Here is a 21,909-nt window from a genome sequence, read left to right as displayed (position 1 = left end):
TATAAATGACTTGGACGCAGGCATAGGCGGATGGGTTAGTAAGTTTGCAGATGACACTAAAGTCGGTGGAGTGGTGGACAGTGTGGAAGAATGTTGCAGGCTGGAGGGAGACTTGGATAAACTGCAGAATTGGGCTGAAAGGTGGCAAATGGAGTTCAATGCAGATAAATGTGAGGTGATTCACTTTGGGAAGAGTAATAAGAAGGCAGAATACTGGGTCAATGGAAAGATTCTTGGTAGTGTGCATGTGCAGAGGGATCTTGGTGTCCATGTACATAGACCCTTGAAAGTTGCCACCCAGGTTGGTAGTGCTATTAAGAAGGCTTACAGTGTGTTATGTTTTATTGGTAGACGGATTGAGTTCCAGAGCCGTGATGTTATGCTGCAACTGTACAAAATGCTAGTGCAGCCTCACTTGGAATATTGCGTGCAGTTCTGGTCGCCCCATTACAGGAAGGATGTGGAAGCATTGAAAAAGGTGCAGACAAGATTTACCAGGATGTTGCCTGGTCTGGAGCGCAGGCCCCATGAAGAACGGCCGAGGGACTTGGATCTGTTCTCACTGGAGAGATGGAGGCTAAGAGGGGATTTAATGGAGATATACAAGAAGATCAGAGGATTAGATAGGGTGGACAGCGAGAGTCTTTTTCCGAGGATGATGACTTCAGCTTGTACAAGGGGGCATAGCTACAAATTGAGGGGTGATAGATTTAAGACAGATGTCAGAGGCAGGTTCTTTACGCAGAGAGTGGTAAGGGCATGGAATGCCCTGCCTGCCAATGTAGTTAACTCAGCCACATTAGGGGCCTTTAAACAGTCCTGGGATAAGCATATGGATAATGATGGGATAGCGTAGGGGGCGAGGGTAGATTAGTTCACAGGTCGGCACAACATCGAGGGCCGAAGGGCCTGTTCTGTGCTGTATTGTTCTATGTTCTATGTTCTATGTTCTATCTTCTAAGCTAATTTTAGTTTTGTTAATTGACCATGGTATATTCTAAAGACAGAGGTATCAAAATCACTGACGACCTCCAATTGTGCTTCTGTCCCATGATAATCACACAAGTTGAAAAAAACCCTCTTTTTTTAAATTTATTTGAGGAAAGCGGTTGTCGCTGGCTGTCCAGCATTTATTGTTGGTTTCTAGTTGCCCTTGAGAAGGTGATGGTGAGCTGCCTTCTTGAACTGTTGCAGTCCACCTGCTGTGGGTGGACTCTCAATGCTTTTAGAGAGGGAGTTCCAGGATTTTGTCCCAGCAACCATGAAGGAAGGACGACGGTGAGTGGTTTGGAAGGGAATTTGAAAGTGGTGGTGTTCCCATATATCTGCCACCCTTCTAGATGGAAGTTGCCATGGGTTGGGAAGGTGCTGCCTGAGAATCTTTGGTAAATCACCCTGCTCTGTGCAAGCACACTCATTAGTTATAATAATTGTAACCCAAAGTTTAGGCATCTGATTCAGCAGGTAGACAAAGCTGGAAGCTGCAAATCTCGTTATAGAATTGAGACAATACAAAAGAAATCTTTGAGGTGAAATTGGTTCGTAAATAGTGCAAACCATGCTGAAAGTGAATACATTTTAAATCAACTTTACTTTCTTGTCCACTGATGTCATGACTCACTCTTCCACCATGTGATCAATGTGGGACATTGTAGACCAAATCAGAAGCACTACCAGATAAATGTGAATGGCATCTTGTGACAACACAGGGTTCTGTGCACATTGAACTACTTAAACAGTTTACACTGTGTAAAGATGGAAGATGGTGATCTTCCAGGAATCACTGGAGTCAGGAAGGAACTCAGGGGTCAGAGAATGGCTCATGTAACACCCCTGTGCAAGAAACAACAGAGAAAGAAGATGGGAAATTATAGGCCGGTTAGCCTGACCTTGAGCATTGGTAAGATTTTTGAGACTGTAATTAAAGATGAGATTGTAGTGTACTTGGAAGTGGTTGGTAAAAATAGGATTAACTCAGCGCAGCTCCATCAAGGGAAGGTCATGTCTGACAAATTTGTGAAAATTCTTTGAGGAGATAATGAGTAAGTTAGTCAAAGTAAGCCAATGGACATGATCTATTTGAATTTCCAGAAGGCCTTTTGCAAGGTGCCACACAAGGGACTGCTAAATAACTGATGGTGTTAGAGGCAAGATACTAGCATGGATAGAGGATTGATTGGCTAGTAGAAGACAGACAGTAGGGTAAAAGGGTCTTTTTTAGGATGATAGAGAGTGACGAGTGGAGTTGTGCAGGGATCTGTGCTGGGACCACAACTATTCAAGTTATACATTAAGGAACTGAGAGCATTGTTGCTAAGTTTGCAGGTGACACAAAGATAGATGGAGAGACAGGTAGTGTTGAGGAAGCGGGAAGACTGCAGAAGGACTTGGGCATGCTAAGTGAGTTGAACATGCATGTTCTGTTGGAGGTTAGGAAGGCAAATGCAATGCTTATATTCGTTTCAAGACGGCTGGAAAGTAAGAGCAGAAATGCATTGCTGAGACTGTATCTCTGGTCAGACCTCATTTGGGATTTTGCGAGCAGTTTTGGACGCTGCATCTAAGGAAGGATATGGTGGCATTGGAGGGGGTCCAGAGGAGGTTTGCAAGAATGATCCCAGGAATGAAGAGCTTGTCATTTGAGGAATGATTCAGGACTCTAGGGCTATATTCAATCAAGTTTTATGGATGAGTGGTGATCTGATTGAAACTTAGAGAGAACACTTAGAGGTCTGGATAGAGTGGATGTGGAGAAGATGTTTCCACTAGTAGGAAAGACTAAGACACAAGGACGCAGAATAAAGCGATAGCCCTTTAGAACTGAGATAAGGAGAAATTTCTTCAGCTTGCAGTGGATTAGAGGAAAGAATCTCAGGAGAAGACTGCTTGTGCAGGCTAGGTGGATTGGCCATGCTAAATTGCCTGTAGTATTCAGGGATGTGTAGCTTGGGTGGGTTATAGGGGAATAGGTCTGAGTGAAATGCTCCAAGGGTCGGTGTGGACTTGTTGGGCCCATCTTATTTTGATCTTGTATTTAGTTCATTGGTGCCACCATGGTTAGTCCTCCTTTGAATTTTCCCGTGTTGTTCTTTTTTGCTCCTAGTCTGGTATCCTATACGTCACTTCTTAAATTCCCATTGGGTTTACTTTTAGAAGATCTCGAAACAGTGGAATTCTTCACCTCCTCAGTCTTTCCTTTCTCTTACAGTTGTTGAGATTTTAAAGCAAAGTTGCTGCTCTCACCTAAGTTGGAAACCTATTTCTGTTTTGTTACTAAGGCCACATTTTTCTACAAACATTTCCAGTTCTGTCCTAAGACTTTCATGATTTAATTGATACCTCCATTGGTTGACATTGGCCTCCTGAAGGATTTACCAGACAACTTGCCACCTTCACTTCTCAGAATTACTACTTATTCAGAATAATATTCGAATTCATGTCTTAGCTTGCTTAACACCCTGAATACCGACCAGATTTATTCTTGTCAGATTTTAGTGATTCATGCTTGTGCAAATTATTTTCAAGGTAATTAATTCCAATTTCAAATGTCTCTGTGGCTTCACACAAGCCTCCCTCAATGACCTTGTACAGCTCTATGCTTCTATGTATGACCTTTGTTCTTCTATCACTGTTGACATTTCCTAGCCATTTAATTACAATTTGGTAACTGTTATTTCAACTGCTACATGAATGAACTGAGTCACCTGTCTCCTTGCAAAGAACCTTCATACTCCAGAACAAGCATTGAGCAAAATCAGATCAGAAAGAAAGGAACCTAGCCGAGAGAAGCATTCATTCAGCCACAGTTGTTTAAGTTACCACCGGAAACCAGTAGCTACTACCATATTTTGGTCACTAGTCAGTTGGTGAGAGACAATCATGTGCCTAGCCAGTTAATACTCTTCTGTGTTTGAGAAACTGTTTCTCTGGGCACAGGTAGAATCGGAAAGGATACTAAAATGCCAAGACTTCTCCATGAACCTTCTTCTCTCTTTCCACACAGCTTACAAGTCCAAAATCTGTTTGCTGTTTCGCTATTGGTGTGCCATGGATGAAAATTATAAAGTGCTCAACTCAGAAGCTGCTTTCACCCCAGGACAGATAAACCATTTGTCAATGTCTTTAAATCGTCTCAAATCTAAAACCAGAAGGGCAATAAGAGCAGCCTGGATCCACAAAGTCAGAAAGATCATGTGAATTTAGCCTTGAATTTTAAAATTAGCCCCTACTCTATTCTCCCACTTTGTTATCTATTTTTGCATGTGAGAATCTGAATATTTATATGTGCATGAAAGTAGAAGTGCTTTTATTATTTTAATTAGACCCAGTTGAGTACAATAAATATTAGTCTCTTTCGGATTCAAAGCTCAAGAAAACCTGTCTGTTTGAGCCTTTTATAGGCACAGCATATAAACAGTTAATCACTTACTGAATCGTTAACCATATCCTTTAAAATAAAATTGCAGTCAAACATGGATTGGGAAAGAGGGTAGCCAACCCCTTCTCAGCTGATCATAACAACTCCAATTGGAATTTTTCGAATTGTACTCTCTTCCAAAGTATCGCAATTCTAATCTCGATTCAGTGGTGAACAGCTGCCTAGCTAATGTGGCAAAGGTTACCAGATGTTACCTGGAAGGATACAGTCATGAAGAAATTCAAGGCAGAGGTCACCTTAACTAATAGAAATGATGTTTTCTTGGGAGAAAGTAGGCTGCACATCTTCAGCCAGCTGTTGATAAATCTCTCTAATAGTCTCTAGGGGAAGCATAGCCTTCCATTAAGTAATTTTTTTTTTGCTCTTTCAACATTGCTGAGCGGGTACATGAACACATGAACTGAAAGCTTGCATGAAGCCAGATTCTGTGAACTTCAAAACTAGCCTCTTCCATTGATTTGTTTGTTCCTTCTCCATTGCATAAGAATACAAAGATTTCTATTGCAACGTTCTGCGGCTGGAACTAAGTTCAAATAAAAGCAAACATCCTGACTGAATCTCTTAACATATTTAAGAAAGGACAAATTCCAGGCAAAGCATGCTACCTTCAGTAGGAGCATACAGAAAGCTTCTTCAATGTGGTAACTGCCTCAGATCCATCTTCCCCCAGCCCGTCTTATCACTATTTTCTGGTGGCATTAATTTGGAATGGATTTGGGGAGTAAGTTTGACAAAATGAATCAAAGGATCATACCATGTCTTTGATCACATTTCCTTTACTCATTCACGGGATGAGGGTGTCGCTGCCTAGGCAGCATTTATTGCCCAGCGGGCAGCTCACAGTCAACCCCATTGCTATGGGTCTGGAGTCATATGTAAGCCAGACCTGGTAAGGATGGCAGATATTTTCCCTAAATCCCTACATCCCTAGCAGCAGAGCAGATTAACAATGACTTGATCCTTGGCATCAAGAACTTTTTGGGCACCCTTGCAAACCTATTTTTAAATTAATTTGTGGGATGTGGGTGTCGCCGGCTGGCCAGCATTTATTTCCCTTCCCCACTTGCTCTTGAGAAGGTGGTGGTGAGCTGCTTTCTTGAGCCGCTACAGTCCATCTGCCATGGTTTAACCCATAATGCTGCTAGGGAGGGAATTCCAGGATTTTGATCCAGTGACAGTGAAGGAACAGCAATATATTTCCAAGACAGAATGGTGAGTGGCTTTGAGGGGAACTTGAAGGTAGTGGTGTTCCCATATGTCTGCTGCCCTTGTCCTTCTAGATGGAAATGGCTTTGGGTTTGGAAGGTACTGTGTAAGGAGCTTTGGTGAAATTCTGCAGTACATCTTGTAGATAGTACACATTTCTGCTGCTGAGCATCAGTGGTGGAGGGAGTGGATGTTTGTGGATGTGTTGCCAATCAAGCAAGCTGCTTTGTTTGGATGGTGTCAAGCTTCTTCAGTGTTGTTGGGGCTGCATTCATCCAGGCAAGTGGGGAATATTCCATCACATTCCTGATTTGTGCCTTGTAGATGGTGGCCAGGCTTTGAGGAGTCAGTAGGCGAGTTACTTGCCACAGTATTTCTAACTTCTGACCTGCTCTTGTAGCCATTGTGATTATGTGGTGAGTCCAGTTGAATTTCTGGTCAATGATTACCCCCAAGCTGTTGATAGTAGGGGATTCAGTGATGGTAACACTGTTGAATGTCAAGGGGTAGCGGTTAGATTGTCTCTTTTTCGTGATAGTCATACCCTGGCATTTGTGTGCCGTGAATATTACTTGCCACTTGTCAGCCAAGCCTGTTGTTCAGATCTTGTTGCATTTGAAAATGGACTGCTTCAATATCTGAGGAGTCATGAATAGTGTTGAACATTGTGCAATCACTGGCGAACACCCCACCTCTGATCTTACAATGTTTTCCCTTTTTCCACTGAACTATTAAAATGACATTTGATAGATTCCAGTAAGGAGCTAATAACTGCGGGAGCAGAGGTTTGCAAAGAACAATTGGCAGTGAAAATAATAAATGCTTGTGATATAAATTTTAGAAGAGCAGTTCTTCTTTTGATGCTTTCACCACAGATAGCAAGATGGAACAGACATAGATAGCTTTGCAACATTGAACATAGAAGGAACAAATGAATTTGGCTGGAATTTCCTCAACTTTACTCTCTTTCCATTGACTTTTCCAAAGCTATGTTGAAATTTCTGTTTGCTATGAATATGGGATTTTAAAATAAGCTTTCTGCAAACTAACATCCAAACTATTGCTGTCTTTAACATTTTAGCTTGCTGCTAGTTTCCTTACTTAAAAACAGACTGCTTATTTTGTTTTGAAAGTAACTATAATGCACTGTTGCTCGCACCTTGTTTTCTATGGCATAAGCAATGTGTGACAATCTGATTATTTGCTTCAAGAAAATAATTTGAAAACAGTTTCGCATGAAGGTTTTCCACTGGCCTCACACCAAGCTTAAGGGGAGAATTGGACTCTCCAAAAAGTATAACTTATTGCTATGGCCTCAAAATGAAATTCTAGGAATGATTGAGGTAGAATATAGCCTCCTGTATTGGAAAAACAAACAGCTAAATAGATTGGCACCATAACATTCCTTCAAAATAACTTCCAAAGAATACATAATTAATAATTCCATGCACAGGTTGAACCCTTTTATATTCTGAGGTCGTTTCTAAGTGATTGATTTGTTTTCCTTTTGTTCAGTAGGTCAAAGATGTTTGCACTTACAGATATGAATCAGAATTATTTGGTGAATTTAGGTGGGCAATCATGATCGTTCTCAATAAAATTAGACAAATGTCTGCATTATAAATTCTTTAAAGGTTGAGATAATTGTGTTATTTATTCAATGTAACCCAGGCACACTATAAAATAATGGTCTCTTGCTTTTCTGGAGAATAACAGTATTTCTATCAAAGTATTTTGCTGACAGTTATTTGGAAGAAAAGAGTACCACAGGCTTTCCGTTTGCAATTAGCCCACACCTACACATCTGACCCACTTAAAAAAAGACTCCAAATTACTGCTAATCGCACAATTAGTTTCCATTTTTCTGAGGATAATCAAAGCCTATGTACTAGTGTGTTGCTTTTTTCAGGAACTGGGGCCAAAGAAAACAATGTATAAAGGGACATATTTTGGAAGAGAAAAGTATCAAATGTTTGTGAACTTACATTCCCAGCACATGAATAAGTACTTGTGAGAAAGCATAGAATATCTGCACAGAGGTCCTTGGGTGTTTTCTTTTACAACTAGAAACTATTTAAATAGCCAAAGTATTTTTTAAAAATCAAACCTATTGTAAATTAATGCTACGGAGATCTTGGATTGAAATCCTTCCATAAATTAGTAAGTGGGAAATTGATCAAAGAGAATGTTACACTAATTATAAAATTCATCACTTTGCAACTGAGCCTCTGTTAATACACGAACAATTGTTCTGAAAATGTAATCACAACAGAAGAAAAAAACACCAGCAAAATTGAAAGTTTCTAGTGAAGCATTGACTTGTGAGAAAATTGTACCTCATTTCCTAGCAGGGCATAAAAGCAGGCCTCTGACGCATCACAGATGGCAGTAAGATTGTGCCCACCTTCAAGAGCTAAAATTACACGGCCCTTTGCCAAGGTCATTAGCTCCTTTGTCAGGTACTGAAAACCTAAGACAGAGAAAAGAATAATTCTCAACAGTTTTATGCAAATTAGATGTTAATTTATCATGGTATTCAATATCAATTTACTGTGCAGGCTGTCCTTCACTTTGTAGACTAGTTATAGTGTTCACAATACTTGTTGTTCAGTTTATTTTGGTGCAATAGAAAAATGAGTGTTCTGATTCCAAAAATATATCTTTTTTCCAGGGGTTGCTTGTGCTCCACACTACAAGTACTACAGGCCATGGCTAAAACTAAGAAAGTGCTTTCATGTTCTTTTCCTCCTCATGAAGAATTATGTGGATTCTACTGAATACATCCCTCTGAAGGCACAACTGAGACCAAGAATTCACCATGGGGCTTGGACAACTTCCTCTGTACTTGATGTAACTAAAACCATAAATCTGTTATTTTTAAACCCGACACAAACCTCCAAAAAAGAATCTCCGGTATGATGCATTTGAGTCCAATATTCTCTGCTATAGATGTCACAAATTTTCGATACAGCACCATAATTCTACATTGTGATTTTTAAACATCTAATTGGGTATTCACATTGTAAATCAACAGGTCAGTAAGTGTAGTAGTATTTTTATCATTTTCATTTTGTATTAAATTTAAACTTAAAATCAAATACCATTTGTAACGTGTAAAATGGCAGATTAAGAGGATTAGCTGTCTCTATATACACAAACATAAGTTAAATGTTAAATAATTTAATTAAACTTGACTGCAAAACTGAAGCAATAGCTGCATATATTCTGAACTATTACAAAGTACTTTTTTCTTACTTTTCTCTCTAATATGTTCTTTAATCTAATATGGTGATTTTCAGTAGTGGGAAGGGATATAGGCAACCCATGTTCATATATTCAAATTCTCAGGACTTATGTATCGTGATCAGTGTAGACTATCATTTTAAAAGGTACGTCTAAGGGCACCTTTAATAAACAGTACACTATCTAAAACAGAAGTCCTTAACATAGAAGTATGGCCCATATTTTTATTACTGTCTTTTGCTTTATTTGCATCCAAATAGGACATCCTTCATTCTGATGTCTCCATCTCACCTAATAACATTCCTCTTATAACATTGAGTCAGAAATCACCATTGGGAGGTAGGTTATCTGAGTTTTCTTTGTAATGTGAAACCAGCCCGCTTCCTGCAGTCAACTGTTTAAGACTGCAGCTGACAACCCTGGGCTCAAATTATACTCTCTGTCTCATGCTACAAAGCAAAGTAACAAAGATGGTTATAACATGTTACATAAAGACTAATGAGCGAGTGGATTGGGATTTCGACAGTTTTGACTGAGTGGCTATGATGCAGCCATAAATTTAAGTATTGGTCTGGATTTGTGATAGCAATAGCCCTGAAATGTAAAATGCTCACCATTATTTGGTAAAACTGATTGCCAGGTCAGATATTTTCACAAGTAAGTTTAAATGCAGAAATTCACCTTTGATGGAGGTACCTTATTTCTACAGAAGATGTTCTGTTCCAGTCTTTATAGATGGAGTTACATGTAAATCAATAATTTGCCATGACTGTTAACTACCTACCATTCTTCCTATAAAGAACAATTAAATAGTTAAATAAAAATCCAAAGAACTGCTGATGCTGTAAATCAGAAATGAAACTAGAAATTGCTGGAAAAGGTCAACAGATTTGGTAGCATCAGTGGAGAGAAATCAGAGTTAACATTTCCGGTTGAGGGACCCTACCACAAAACTCAATTAAAAAGTTAAGCCACATTCAATCAAGGACTTTGCACACCACAATCAGATCCTTCCTCGGAATTCTCTGATGAGAAGACAACTTCAGCTTAGTCCTTCTTCATAAAAGAATCACTCTAGTCCTTCTGCATCCTCTCCACTGGAGTCATATCCTTCCTATAATGCAGCAACTACAGTTGTGCACAATACTCCAACTGTGGCCTAACTAACATTATTTACAGTTCTATCAGAACCTCCTAGTCTTGTATTCAATGCTTTGATTGGTAAAGGCAAGAATCCCACAAAGCTTCTGAACCAGCATATCCACCTGTCCTGCTGCTTTCAAGACTCTATAGACATGTATGCCAAGCTTTCTCTAAACGCCTGTACCTTCTAGGATTGTACTTTTCACTGCGCACTCCTTTGCCTTGTTAGTATTCCCAAAATGCATCACTTCACACTTTCCAGGAGAAAATTTCATTTGCCATTTTACAGTCCATCATACCAGCTATTCTATATTGGCCAGTTATCTAAGACTTTCTTCCTTGCTTTTTACCATACCTCCTACATTCAGATCTAGAGCCATTGAGAAGTTAATTTATTGGTCAAAAGACCTCGATTTTCTTAAGATGTGTGTACAAGATTAGTTACCTACTGGAATATACAATGACTATTTGAATTTCTGATGACAATGAGAGATAAGTCATATACCTCACCAAACTTTTTGTATATTTACTAAGGAGACAGATTCTGGCAAAAGATCACCAGTAACTTTTGTCTTTCCATCTAAATTCGCATCTTCTTTGATAAATTTGATCATATCTACATTTTGGTAAGCGGTGAACTTTAAAATGAGAGTTTAGTTTCCGTAAGAATTTCATTCTTCTTCATAAGAGCAAGACGACGGCTACAATCTGTAACTACCAGCTAAAGGCAAAAACCTATCAATAGTCACAGTTTGACCAGACAGCCGGTTAAAACCAGCGATCACTTATTGATCATCTTTTTATTTAACTTTAACTTGGCCCAAACTACCCTCCTTAACTCTGTTACTAGTATTTTTGCATGTTTTGCTCAAGTCTGTGTGTTCCCACACAACTTGCAAAAGTCAGGATGCATTTTACATTTTTAGTACATTATTATCTGGTACCGAATAACACTAATCACTTCCTTGTTAATCTGGTTAATCTGAAGGAAAACTGTATGTCTAGTCCATCATAAACTGCACATTAACCAACAAGCACACACTGAACTGGCAAATACAACCATTTATTAAATTCAAAACTCTATTACAACCAAATGAGAAGTGGGAAAACAGGGCTATTCCATCTCTACTCCGCTGGTCTTAAAATTCCCAAGTAATGTTTGATCGTTTAACACTAAAACCTTCAGGGTATGAAATACTGTCAGTCAGTAGTCAATGGTAATTTTTCAGGCTCAGAAGTGGCAGGGCTCGAGGTTGGAAGTGAGCTTCATTGGACAGAATAGTGCTGGACCAGATCCTGCCACCTTCCTACATTTGCTTGGACCCATGTTCTGGGCATGGAAGCCGAGATTTGATGCTTCCAATCCCCACCCTTCTCTTACTGGAGCCCTTATGTGGCCCACGTAGCTGGCCTGAGCTACAATTCTTACAGCTTCAGCCTGGATAATGGAGTCGGCCTACTTTAGTAGGAAACCAGGCCAACAGGTAGTGAATGTCTGGAGCAGAAAAGCGGTGATTAAACAGTAAAATTTGGAAATAAATGCACAGATCATGTAGCTCCTTTAGTTTCAAGTATACGAGATAAGTCACATCTGTTTATTTTACTTGTTGCTTTTACTAATTTTCTTTTGATGGACATGGGGAAAGTGTGATTCCTTGATTTGCGCTAATTTGTTCTTGATTGAGAAACTGAATGGAGGGCAGCAGGGTGGTCATTAAGAACCTGCCCCTGTCGTTGCTTCTTGCTCTCTTGGTGCTCCGTCCCCTTGACCACTAACCTCATATACACCGCCAAATAATGCTGACCTTTCCAGTGGACTCCCCTGGGGGTTTCTGGAGGGGTGGGGTGGTGTTGCATCTTCAGAAGCCAAATCCAGTCCCTGGTTCTGGATGTGGAAGCTAATCAGAAGATGGAAACTCTTGGTGACTAAATTTTCCTGCTCCTGGCCCTGATTTGTCCTAAGAAAGCCACTAACAACTGATGGTGGGTGTGTCCAGAACTAGGGGTCACAGTATGAGAATTCGGCGGAGATGATTCAGGACGGAGTTGAGGAGACATTTCTTCTGAGCAGTGACGCTGTGGAATTCATTACCACAGGAAGTAGTTGATTCCAAAACATTGAATGTATTCAAGAGCCGACAAGATATAACACTTGGGCCAATTGGGATCAAAGGTAATGGGGAGAAGCAGGATTAGGCTATTGAGTTGGACAATCAGTCGTTATCGTGAAGAGCAGGACTGAAGGGCCGAATGGCCTCCTGCTGCTCCTATCTTCTAAGTTTCTACCTTAATCGGTTGCCTGAATGTTAGAACATCCATTCGGGTTCCCATATTTGTTGGCCACAGGCTTCCCTCCAATAAACGTAGCTGCTTTTAGATTTAATCCAAAAAAATAGGATGGGCCCTACTTTTTACTGGTCAGTATCCAAGAGGCCAGAATAACCTCAGATGTCTGATCAGGTCTTTTAGACAGCACGTGATATCACTGGTTCATCTGAAAGGACGTATTTTCTCCAACAGCTCACAACATAAGAAGAAGTTGTTTCAAAAAATTCCAAATAAACTGACAGGTAAATCATATTTTTCAAATTCTTATTGTTACTAATACCTACCTTTTTTTTCAATAAATGCTGATACATTTCTCAATCGCCTTTAAAGAGAAAGCCACTTGGTATTTAAAGGAGGCCAAAGGTGTCATACTTACAGTTTGGAGAACCAGCAATATCTCCACAGCTCTTTCTAATACAGAGAATTGTCCCTAACAGAGGGAATCAGTCATCAGACAGTGGCTAAGCTTCCCTGGGATCAGGAGCCCCAAAGCAGAAGTCTTGTGTGGTGGCAGTGGGCAACTAATCAGAGGGCCAGTAGCCTGGTTGAATGGCAGTGCCACTGGGAAGACTGTGCCTGCTGCTGGTACATCATTTAGCTGAGGCCTAATACCAAGCCCTGGTTACAGGTAAGGGATGGCAGGACGGGAGTAGTCTTGTGGTGGAGACCATGTGAGCTGTGTGGGGGGATGGGGTAGGGCAGTGTGGTTCCTGTTCCTGATGATCAGTCATTGATCACGTCCCAGGTGCTTTTTGCATGAGGGAACACCACACACACACACATAAACACACACACTCATACACACGCACACAAACACACAGATGTAGAAACACACACACACACTCACACGCACACAAACTCACACACACAGAGAAAAACACACACACACACACCTATACACCCGTGGAAACGCACACACAGACATAGAAACACAAACACACACAGACTTAGTGGGGACACACACACACACACATACACACACACACACACACACACACACACACACACACACACACACACACACACGCACACACACACACAAACACACAACACACACACACACACACACACACACACACACCTGAAGTCCATGTTTCCCACATGTCTTGCCCTCTTTCCCACCCAGCGCTTGTTTAATAACAGAGGCAGTAGGATGACACCCTTAAATGAATATTAAATGCATATTTAAGGGACTCATTTGTTGGTAAAGTGAAGGATATTGATGAGCTTTGCCACCTTGGACTATATTGAGATGGATGCAGTAAGGAGTCACAGACCCCACTATACTCCTGCCTGATTAAATATCCCTCTCCCCCCACCAAACAATTCATTGAGAGGCCCATGAAATAGTTACACTAAGCCCTGACCCAAAGCTCCCAACAACACACCACAATTGTGGAAATACGTTATAAAACGAAAAGGTGCTAAAGAGTTTGTAATCAAATTTCTACCTTGACATCACAGCAGGGCTGTATTGATATCACACTTCTTTTTTTAAATATTGTAAAACTCCTGTCCTCTATACATCACGAACATTAAATGTGTGAAGCCATGAAATAAGAGAGCATCGACCTCGATCTGGGATGCAGGAAGTCATGCATTATGTTTGCGATTCCAGAAGGCTGGTATCCCTGTTGTATATTAAGTTCAAAGAGGACTCAGATATCCTGCCAAGTTTGACATCAGGCTGCAATAAACAGACAGCCAGGAATAATTTACCTTTTGTTTCTTTAATGTCAAAGTCAACCCTGCATGTGCCTTGGACAACTACAAATCACAGGCCCCAAATGAAGAAAACTGAATGTTTCCTTTGATCACTCTGCATTACATAAATTGTCATATTTTCTGTAATTAGATACATTTCATTTTCAGCTTTCAAATGAGCACAATACCAGCTCAATTTTTGTTTGTTCCTGATAAGACCATTTTCCTGAATCAAAATCAAATCATTCTGTGTTTTCCGTGAAGTACAACAGGATCTGAGTCTCATTTAAACTATACTATTGTATATTTTAATGATTAAATCAAATCCAGTTTCTTAGATGTTCATTCAAAAATGTACCAAAATGAAATTTCCCTCCTCTCAGTAGTAAAAATGTCACAATTTAACCAGTGTTCATTTTCAGATTTTGCATTAAATCAAATGGTGTTAAGAAAATGCAGATTTGCTGTTGCCTACTTACAGAGATTATGATTGCAAAAATGCTAATCTTGAGCTGTTGTTTCACTTCAAACAAAGGTTGCCCTTGCATGTTTAACTTTTAATCAGATTTTGGTTGAGATATATTAATACTGGGAAAAAGAGCAATTTCCATTTGGGGTCGTCTGTACCAGCATTGAGTGTTTTCTGTGCCCAGCTCTATTGTGCTGAACTGAGTACGATTGCCAATTTAAGGGATGAAGATCTATTCCCTTCCACCCATGGCACAGTTTGGTTCAGTTGCAGAGAAAATGGATAGCCGACAATGTATGTCAGTGTGGCTATATTTGCATTTGCCCTGCATTCTCACATGTAGGCACTGTTGGTGTAAGAGTTGCACATTGCTCGATGACACAAGCTTGATGACAACATTTCTTTGGGCACATGTGCTTGCTGACTCAGGAATCACAATCGATTATACACTTATAATGATGTATACCTTTTAAAATGTGGAGAAAAGCTGACTTCTGCAACTGGAAGTAGTTTTCAATCTCCTGTGTTACTGCCTCCTTAAGTGCACTATGGCTGTACCTATTTCACTTGGATTTACAGTAGTTTGAAGAGGTGGCTCACCACCAACTTTCTCAAATGTAATTAGGGCTGGCCAACAAATGCTGACTTTATAATAATGGCACATCTCATGAACGAATAATATAAAAACACAAAATCATTCATAATTTAAAATGTTGATAGTGAAAATATATTGTGTTGTCATTTATTTTTTCATTTATTTCTAAATGTGTTTGCTATTTTGTTATTTTATAACAATGTTTATAGATTAATATTTTCTGCTCTACAAACAGAAAAAGATGATTTCATGAAGCTCATGAAAATGAATGATATTTGACATATTTTGTTCTGGCATAGTTCAATATATTTCCATAACTTTAATTATGCCTACATAAGATTCTAGAGTTCTCCTGAGGTTTAATCCTCAACTTAAAATACGTTATTCCCCATTCCCTCAGTAGTAAATAAAACCAGATAATATCATTATGACACCTCAGGCTCCCTGGAGTTCAGACCAGCCCAACCTCTAGACACTAGCAGAGTGCGAAAGCCTGAGGGTTAGCAGACCAAAGAACAGATGGTTTCTAATCACCACATGCAGCTAAAACATACAGAGACAGGCATCAAGAGAATCCTCAAAATCAACAGGTCCTTCCCTAGCTCTAAATCCCAGCAGCGGAATGAGTGCTTACTAATCTCTTGAGTTTTATTTAGCATCCACCTCCTTTCCCTTGTTTAAGCTTGAATTGCATTGGGGAATAAACTGTGATGCTGAGATTATGTATTGAAAACTATTTTTCTGACTTTAACATTGTAAATAAATGACTAACCTTGTTACAGATGTCAATTAAAAAAATCTATCTGCAGCTCTCATGAAGTGCCTGGCACTTTACATTATTTATATCTTCCATTGTAGAAACCTAACAGAAAACCTTCACCTTGTGAACTATGGAGGTATTTTTCAATCAGCTGTACAAAGTATTCCCATCCAGCAAGGCTCACTGTGGAAATCTTGCTCGATCCATCTACAAAACAAAATACTGTGGGTGCTGGAAATCTGAAACAAATATTGAAGATGCTGGAGAAATTTAGCAGGTCTGGCAGCATCTGAAGAGCAGTCATACCCCATACTTAAAACGTTAACTCTGTTTCTCTCTCCACAGATGCTGCCAGATCTGTTGAGTTTATTCAGCATTCCCTGTGTTCTTATCAACAATGTTAACATTAAATGAAATGCCAAAAATATTGTTAATATAGCACCATTTCTTTTAGCATCATGGACTAGTCTACACCTTTTATAAATTAACTTAATCATCCAGCAGGTTACTTGTAATGCCCCCTCTGGAGGGCTGACCAATACTTTGGAATTCTTGGCCAAATATTTTGTGTCAAAGCAATAAAATGGCTGCATGAATTCATAGGAAACACACCTCATAGAAAGAAACTCCACAGTACAGTGATATCAAGTGGATGCCATCCACAAAAAAATACACACACAAATGAAAATATTAGATCTCACACAAAAAGCCACATTCCCTCTTCATAAAAGTTCAATATTTGATGTGCACTAAAAGCTAGACCATCAAAAAATAAACATCCTATCCACTGAGGATTCTCAAATCAAAAAACTTAAATCCTCTCCTCTCCCTATCTATCTCAACTCCTACCCTTCTTTTCCCTCAAGCATTAGTCATCCATCTTTATTCCCAGCCAAGGCTCCAATCTCCTCATCAATCAGATTTTGAAAATCAGTAAAATGGGTTCAGCTTTTTAATTCATTGGGATGTATCTTGTTTTAGTCTTCAAACTCAGCTATTCATTCAGGTCCACTCTTCGTACATTGACAGTGGTTTATGGGGTGGGAACTGCTCAAGGGCCCCTCACACCCTTCAGAAAGAAAGTTAACAACCAGTTGACAGCCTGATAAGAAGCCTGCCTCTCAGCATGAAGGCAGACTGAATAGGTGCAGAGAGTGACTTCCAGCCCTAAGTGAAAGGCCTGCCCTCCGGAGTTGTTAGCCAATCTGATTGACTGACATTTCCAACAGTCTAAGTAGTGCCAAGAGGTCAGAACTGAGCACTGCAGGAAATGCACACTGTCCCAGGATGGCCTCAATCAATCCTGGACTCAATCATTTCAGTGTCATTGGGAAAGGTTTGACATCTTAGGAGGTAGGAGGATGTGGGGAATGGAGGAGTGAGTTTAACATCGAGGCTGGGAGGGAGCAAGGGGGAGGACCATCTGCTTGGAGGATCCCCCGATATACAACGTGTACCTGAACAGAATATCATCTTGACTTGCCGTGCTTTCTAAAACTTTTAAAATAAAAGAAAAGGTAGACCACATCCCCAGTATGATTGGTTTGGCAGTGTAGTATTCAGATAATCTGAGTTCAATTGAACTTCAATTACTATAGATGTGATTGACAGGGTGCTGACTTATGACACTGTCCACCCCCACCCCACTCCCTCCCCCGGCTTCCTTCGCCCTATCAGTTCAAGGATAGGTGATGTGTACCTATCCTAATTCACACATGCCCACAGAGGCACGTAATATCCAGCCATTATGTGCACAAAAAGGAATGGCCATTTCAGTTATATATCCTTGAGCTTCACAAGGCATGCAAAAAATTACATGACACCACCATCAATATTGCACAATGGGTTTTTTGCCACTGATTTTTTTTCTCTTAAGCTATCGTAACAGAACTGATATCCAAACTGCTCTTAGTCAAAGAAGACTTCCTGCATAATTAATTAATAATGGAAGTGTTACTCCGAGAAAGGGTTTACCGAAAATTGAAAGGTGCTCAAAAGGGCATTGCTGCAATCAATTGTTTGACTCTTAATTTGCACAATGCAAACAATGTGCTGTTAGAGTGCTTGATTTTGATAAAGAAGGTATTATTCTCAAAGACAGTGGTGATTAAGCACTTTTGTGGGCACAGTACAGCAAATAAGGGAGTTCTGTGAGTTTGCTGATGTGGAGGCATACAATCTATTGAGATACAATGTGACCCAGTGACTTTCTCTATTGCTGGATTTTGACGTTTAAGTTGATCCATGCTCAAATTATTGATTGCGTTGAACTGAACAGCAAACCTGCCAAGCTGCTTTCACAGTCAGCATGAGGAAGTGTGCCCCAAAATTATTGAGACTCTTTAGGAACAAGGGAGTTGCCGATGAAGTCAGAGAGCTGTACTTTCTCTTTCTCAACAATTTTCTGAAACTATTCTGTAGGTGTATGAACTCAAGAATGAAATGAATAGGAATTTGGAAAGGACGATTCAGGAAAGTTGTTTTTTGGGTCCATGGTGAATGACAAACTGAAATGATGAACAACAGATGTGGCAGGAAAATGTGAAAGCGACCTCATCATTTTTACAAAAAAGATAAGTATACATAAGTATAGGACTTGTCTCAAAAAAACGTTCATGACAGACTGTCCAAATTAGCTCTTGCAAATGCTCTGTTTTTTGAAGAACTTTGTGATGGTGTTCAAGTGTGCAATCATAAAGAGATTGACATTGATGCATTGTATGAAGAATTCAATATTGTGGGAAGTGTTTACATCCTCACAAGATGACACATTGCCAGACCTGAATGGTTTCAGCAAAGCCGAGAGATAACCATTCGCAAACATGAAGAAAATCTGTTCCTTTATATTCTGCATACCACTCAGCATTGTTTTCTCCATACTAACCACTGCTTTGAGAAACGGAAGGAACAGATTGAAAGTAGACAGCATGAAAGCTGAATACCAGATCTATATCAATTTTGCAGAAGAATGCAAAGGCATGTGTTCTGAATTTCTGTTAACAAAAGACTTCTTTTGTTTGGTTAAACTCATTGTCTTCAGTTTCTATCTGTGAACTGTGAAGTCATCTTACATGTATGCCACAAAATTAACAGCATAGACTTTCTCAGCTTGTAATAGCAATAGGTCTCATATTAAACATTTTTTGTCTGGAAGTTGTACAAACTAAACATTTCTCCTAAGATCACTTATTCCCTTATGCTCTACCCAAACACTATTCTAGGAGACAAATTATACTTGTATCTGATGATTCTAAACTGAAAGCAACCAAATAGCCTTTAATGTTTACTCCACCTGTTGTAAACCATCACAATATAAACATTTTTTCAAGTGACACTCCAGGGATCTTCAATCACCTGCTCTCTGACACATACTGGGTCAGGTCAATATTCTGGAAGTACTGTCTGGCCAAGTGTGTTTCAAAATCCCGCACAGAAGGAACCAACATCCATACGCTGCTACCTTGATATTCAAACACTGAAAATGACAGTTATAAAAATGACACTGCACATACGCATAAACACACATTAAATGATAGCTTATTATGACGTAGTATTTTAAATTATGTTGTATGCTATAGTCATCTTAATAAGTCAGTTTAAACAAATCTTCAAGATGGCAGTTTTCAGACCTGAAAGTTCTCTCTTGATGCGCTGAAGAAAAATAAACGTTAGAAGACTCATATTAGCCCACCCAAACAACTGCAAGTTTCTGGCTCTCTGGTCAAAATTCATTGAACCCCTATACTGAAGAATTATAATACTGGCAGGTGGGACTAGGTTAGTGTGGGACTTGTTGGACTGGCGGGTCTGTTTCCATGCTATATGACTCTACGACTAAATGAACGATCACGATATCATTACTTATGGCTGTTTTTGAGACAGGGTGCTCTCTTGTACTGGGCATGAGCTGGCTTCTCTCTAGTCTTTGTAACCCAGTCTGATGTTTCAGGGCCTCACCTTGTGTATTAATAAGGTGCCTCCATGTTTTGCTTATTACAAACCATATCAAAGGTTTCCATTATCCATGCAATGAGCTGATGGCTAATTAATTTAATTACACAATGGATGGTCTTTGATAACTCATCAATACTTCAACCATGAATAGTCTCTGTGGAGGAAATGTTGAAATTTCATATTCAAGGAACCAATATGTCTGACCGTGATTGATATTTTAAATCCTTTCAATGGAATATTGACAGTTTGATGACAATGTAGGTAAAAAGGTAAAATCTATTACAGGATTGAATAACTTACTATTTAAAATAAAGGTAAAATTGACCAGAGTAAATATGGATTTATGAATGGGAAATTCTGTCTGACAAACCTTTAGGAGTTATTTGAGTATATTGCTTGCAGCTCCGACAAAGCAAAACCAGTGGCTGTAGTGTGGAGTTTCAGAATGCTTCTGTTAAGAACTCACACAGGAGACTGGTGAATAAAATTAGACCGCATGGGTTTGGGGAGGGGGTTGGAATTCATTCGATTATGGATGGAGAATTCATTAAATCAGCAGAAAGGAAGGTGTAGGAATAAAAGATCATTCTCAGGATGGCAGGCTGTAACAAGTGGGTCACAAAAGGAATTAGTTTTTGGCTCATAGCTGTACACAATCTATGACAATGAGTTGGATGTGGGGATCAATTCTTTAACCCTATTTCCAAATTTGCTGATTATACCAAACTTGATGAGAAAATAAATTGGACAGACTATCTAAAGAGGCTTCAAGAGAACTTGGATAGGCCAAGTAAATGGGCAAGAATATGGCACATGGAATATGATTTTAAAATGTGATATAGTATTCACCTTGGTAGAAAAACACAAAGTTACAATGCTTCTTAAATGGTAAGAATTTGGGAAGTGAGTCTCCTTGTATGTGAGACACTAAAAGCAACTTGCAGGTGTAGGAAAAAAAATGAATGTAAACGTTATATTAGTGTTCATTTCAAGGGGATTTGAGGACAGAAGTAAAGATGCCTCGCTGCAGTTGTGTAGAGCTTTGTTGAGAATGCAGTCAGGGTACTGTATACAGTTCTAGTTTCCATTTGTGAGGAAGGATATACATGTCAGTGAGGGAGTTCAATGGAAGTTCACCAGTTTAATCCCTAATCTAGTGAGGAGAGATTCATAAAACAGGATCTGTACTGCTTAGAGCTTAGAAGAACGGTAGATGATCTCACTGAAAATTATAAAATTCTTAGAGGGCATGACAGATGAATGGTGACTCTAAAACCATGAAACATGATATGTTCAAAAAAGGTTGGCCATTTCTGAGTGAGATGGGGAGGAATTTCTTTACTCAGATGATGTTTAATCTTTGGAAATTTCTACACCAGGGATTTGTGGAAACACGATCATTGAATGGGTTAAAGACAGAAATAAATAGTTTTCTGGAGACGAAAGACATTAAGTAGTACGGCGATAGTGGCATTGAGGAGACGAGCAGCCATGATCTAGAATGGCAGACCAGCCTCAATGGGCTGAATGGCCCTATGTTCCAACAGAAAGTCCTCAGTTCATTTACATTTTACTGCCTTTCAAAGGTGTATCCAGATAACAAAGTTGGCCCCCGTCTGTACAGAAGCCACAAAAGCATTCATCAGACTCTCTGCAATCCATTTTGTGAAGATCGTGTCTATATTTCAAGATGTGGGTTAAGTTGAATATCCACCTTCCTCATATGTTGTTTGGATATATAATGCAAACCTCTCACCTCAAGGAGAGATGATGATGCTCCCTTCCTCAGCCTCAGTGGTAAATATCACTATCTCAGATAAAAATCAAGCTTAAGTAATTAGCCCTCGAACTTGAATGACAACCCGATCAAAAAATGACTTGGCTTCAATGCCATGACAATTACATAATAATAGACTAAAACTAAGGACTGTGGATGCTGGAAATCTGAAACAAAACAAAAACTTCTAGAGAAAGTCAGCACGTTTAGCAGCATGAATGACAAAAAAGCAGAATTAATGTTTTGAATCCAGTCACCCTTCATTAGAAAAGCTTTGAATGCTACCTCTGAC

General features: G+C 39.5%; 1 protein-coding gene across 1 annotated transcript in view; it reads right to left on the bottom strand.

Moving 5' to 3' along the window:
• The window catches only part of LOC125447373 (histone deacetylase 9-like), a 737,956-nt gene that overhangs the window by 34,468 nt on the left and 681,579 nt on the right, over positions 1-21,909 (bottom strand). The window contains exon 26 of the mRNA XM_059654559.1: positions 7,981-8,114. Within this exon, the coding sequence (XP_059510542.1) occupies positions 7,981-8,114 (134 nt within the window). The remainder of the gene's footprint in view (positions 1-7,980; positions 8,115-21,909) is intronic.

The sequence above is a fragment of the Stegostoma tigrinum genome, chromosome 2 (genome assembly GCF_030684315.1).
Source record: "Stegostoma tigrinum isolate sSteTig4 chromosome 2, sSteTig4.hap1, whole genome shotgun sequence".
Lineage (NCBI taxonomy): Eukaryota > Metazoa > Chordata > Chondrichthyes > Orectolobiformes > Stegostomatidae > Stegostoma > Stegostoma tigrinum.
This window is presented reverse-complemented; position numbering and strand designations above follow the sequence as displayed.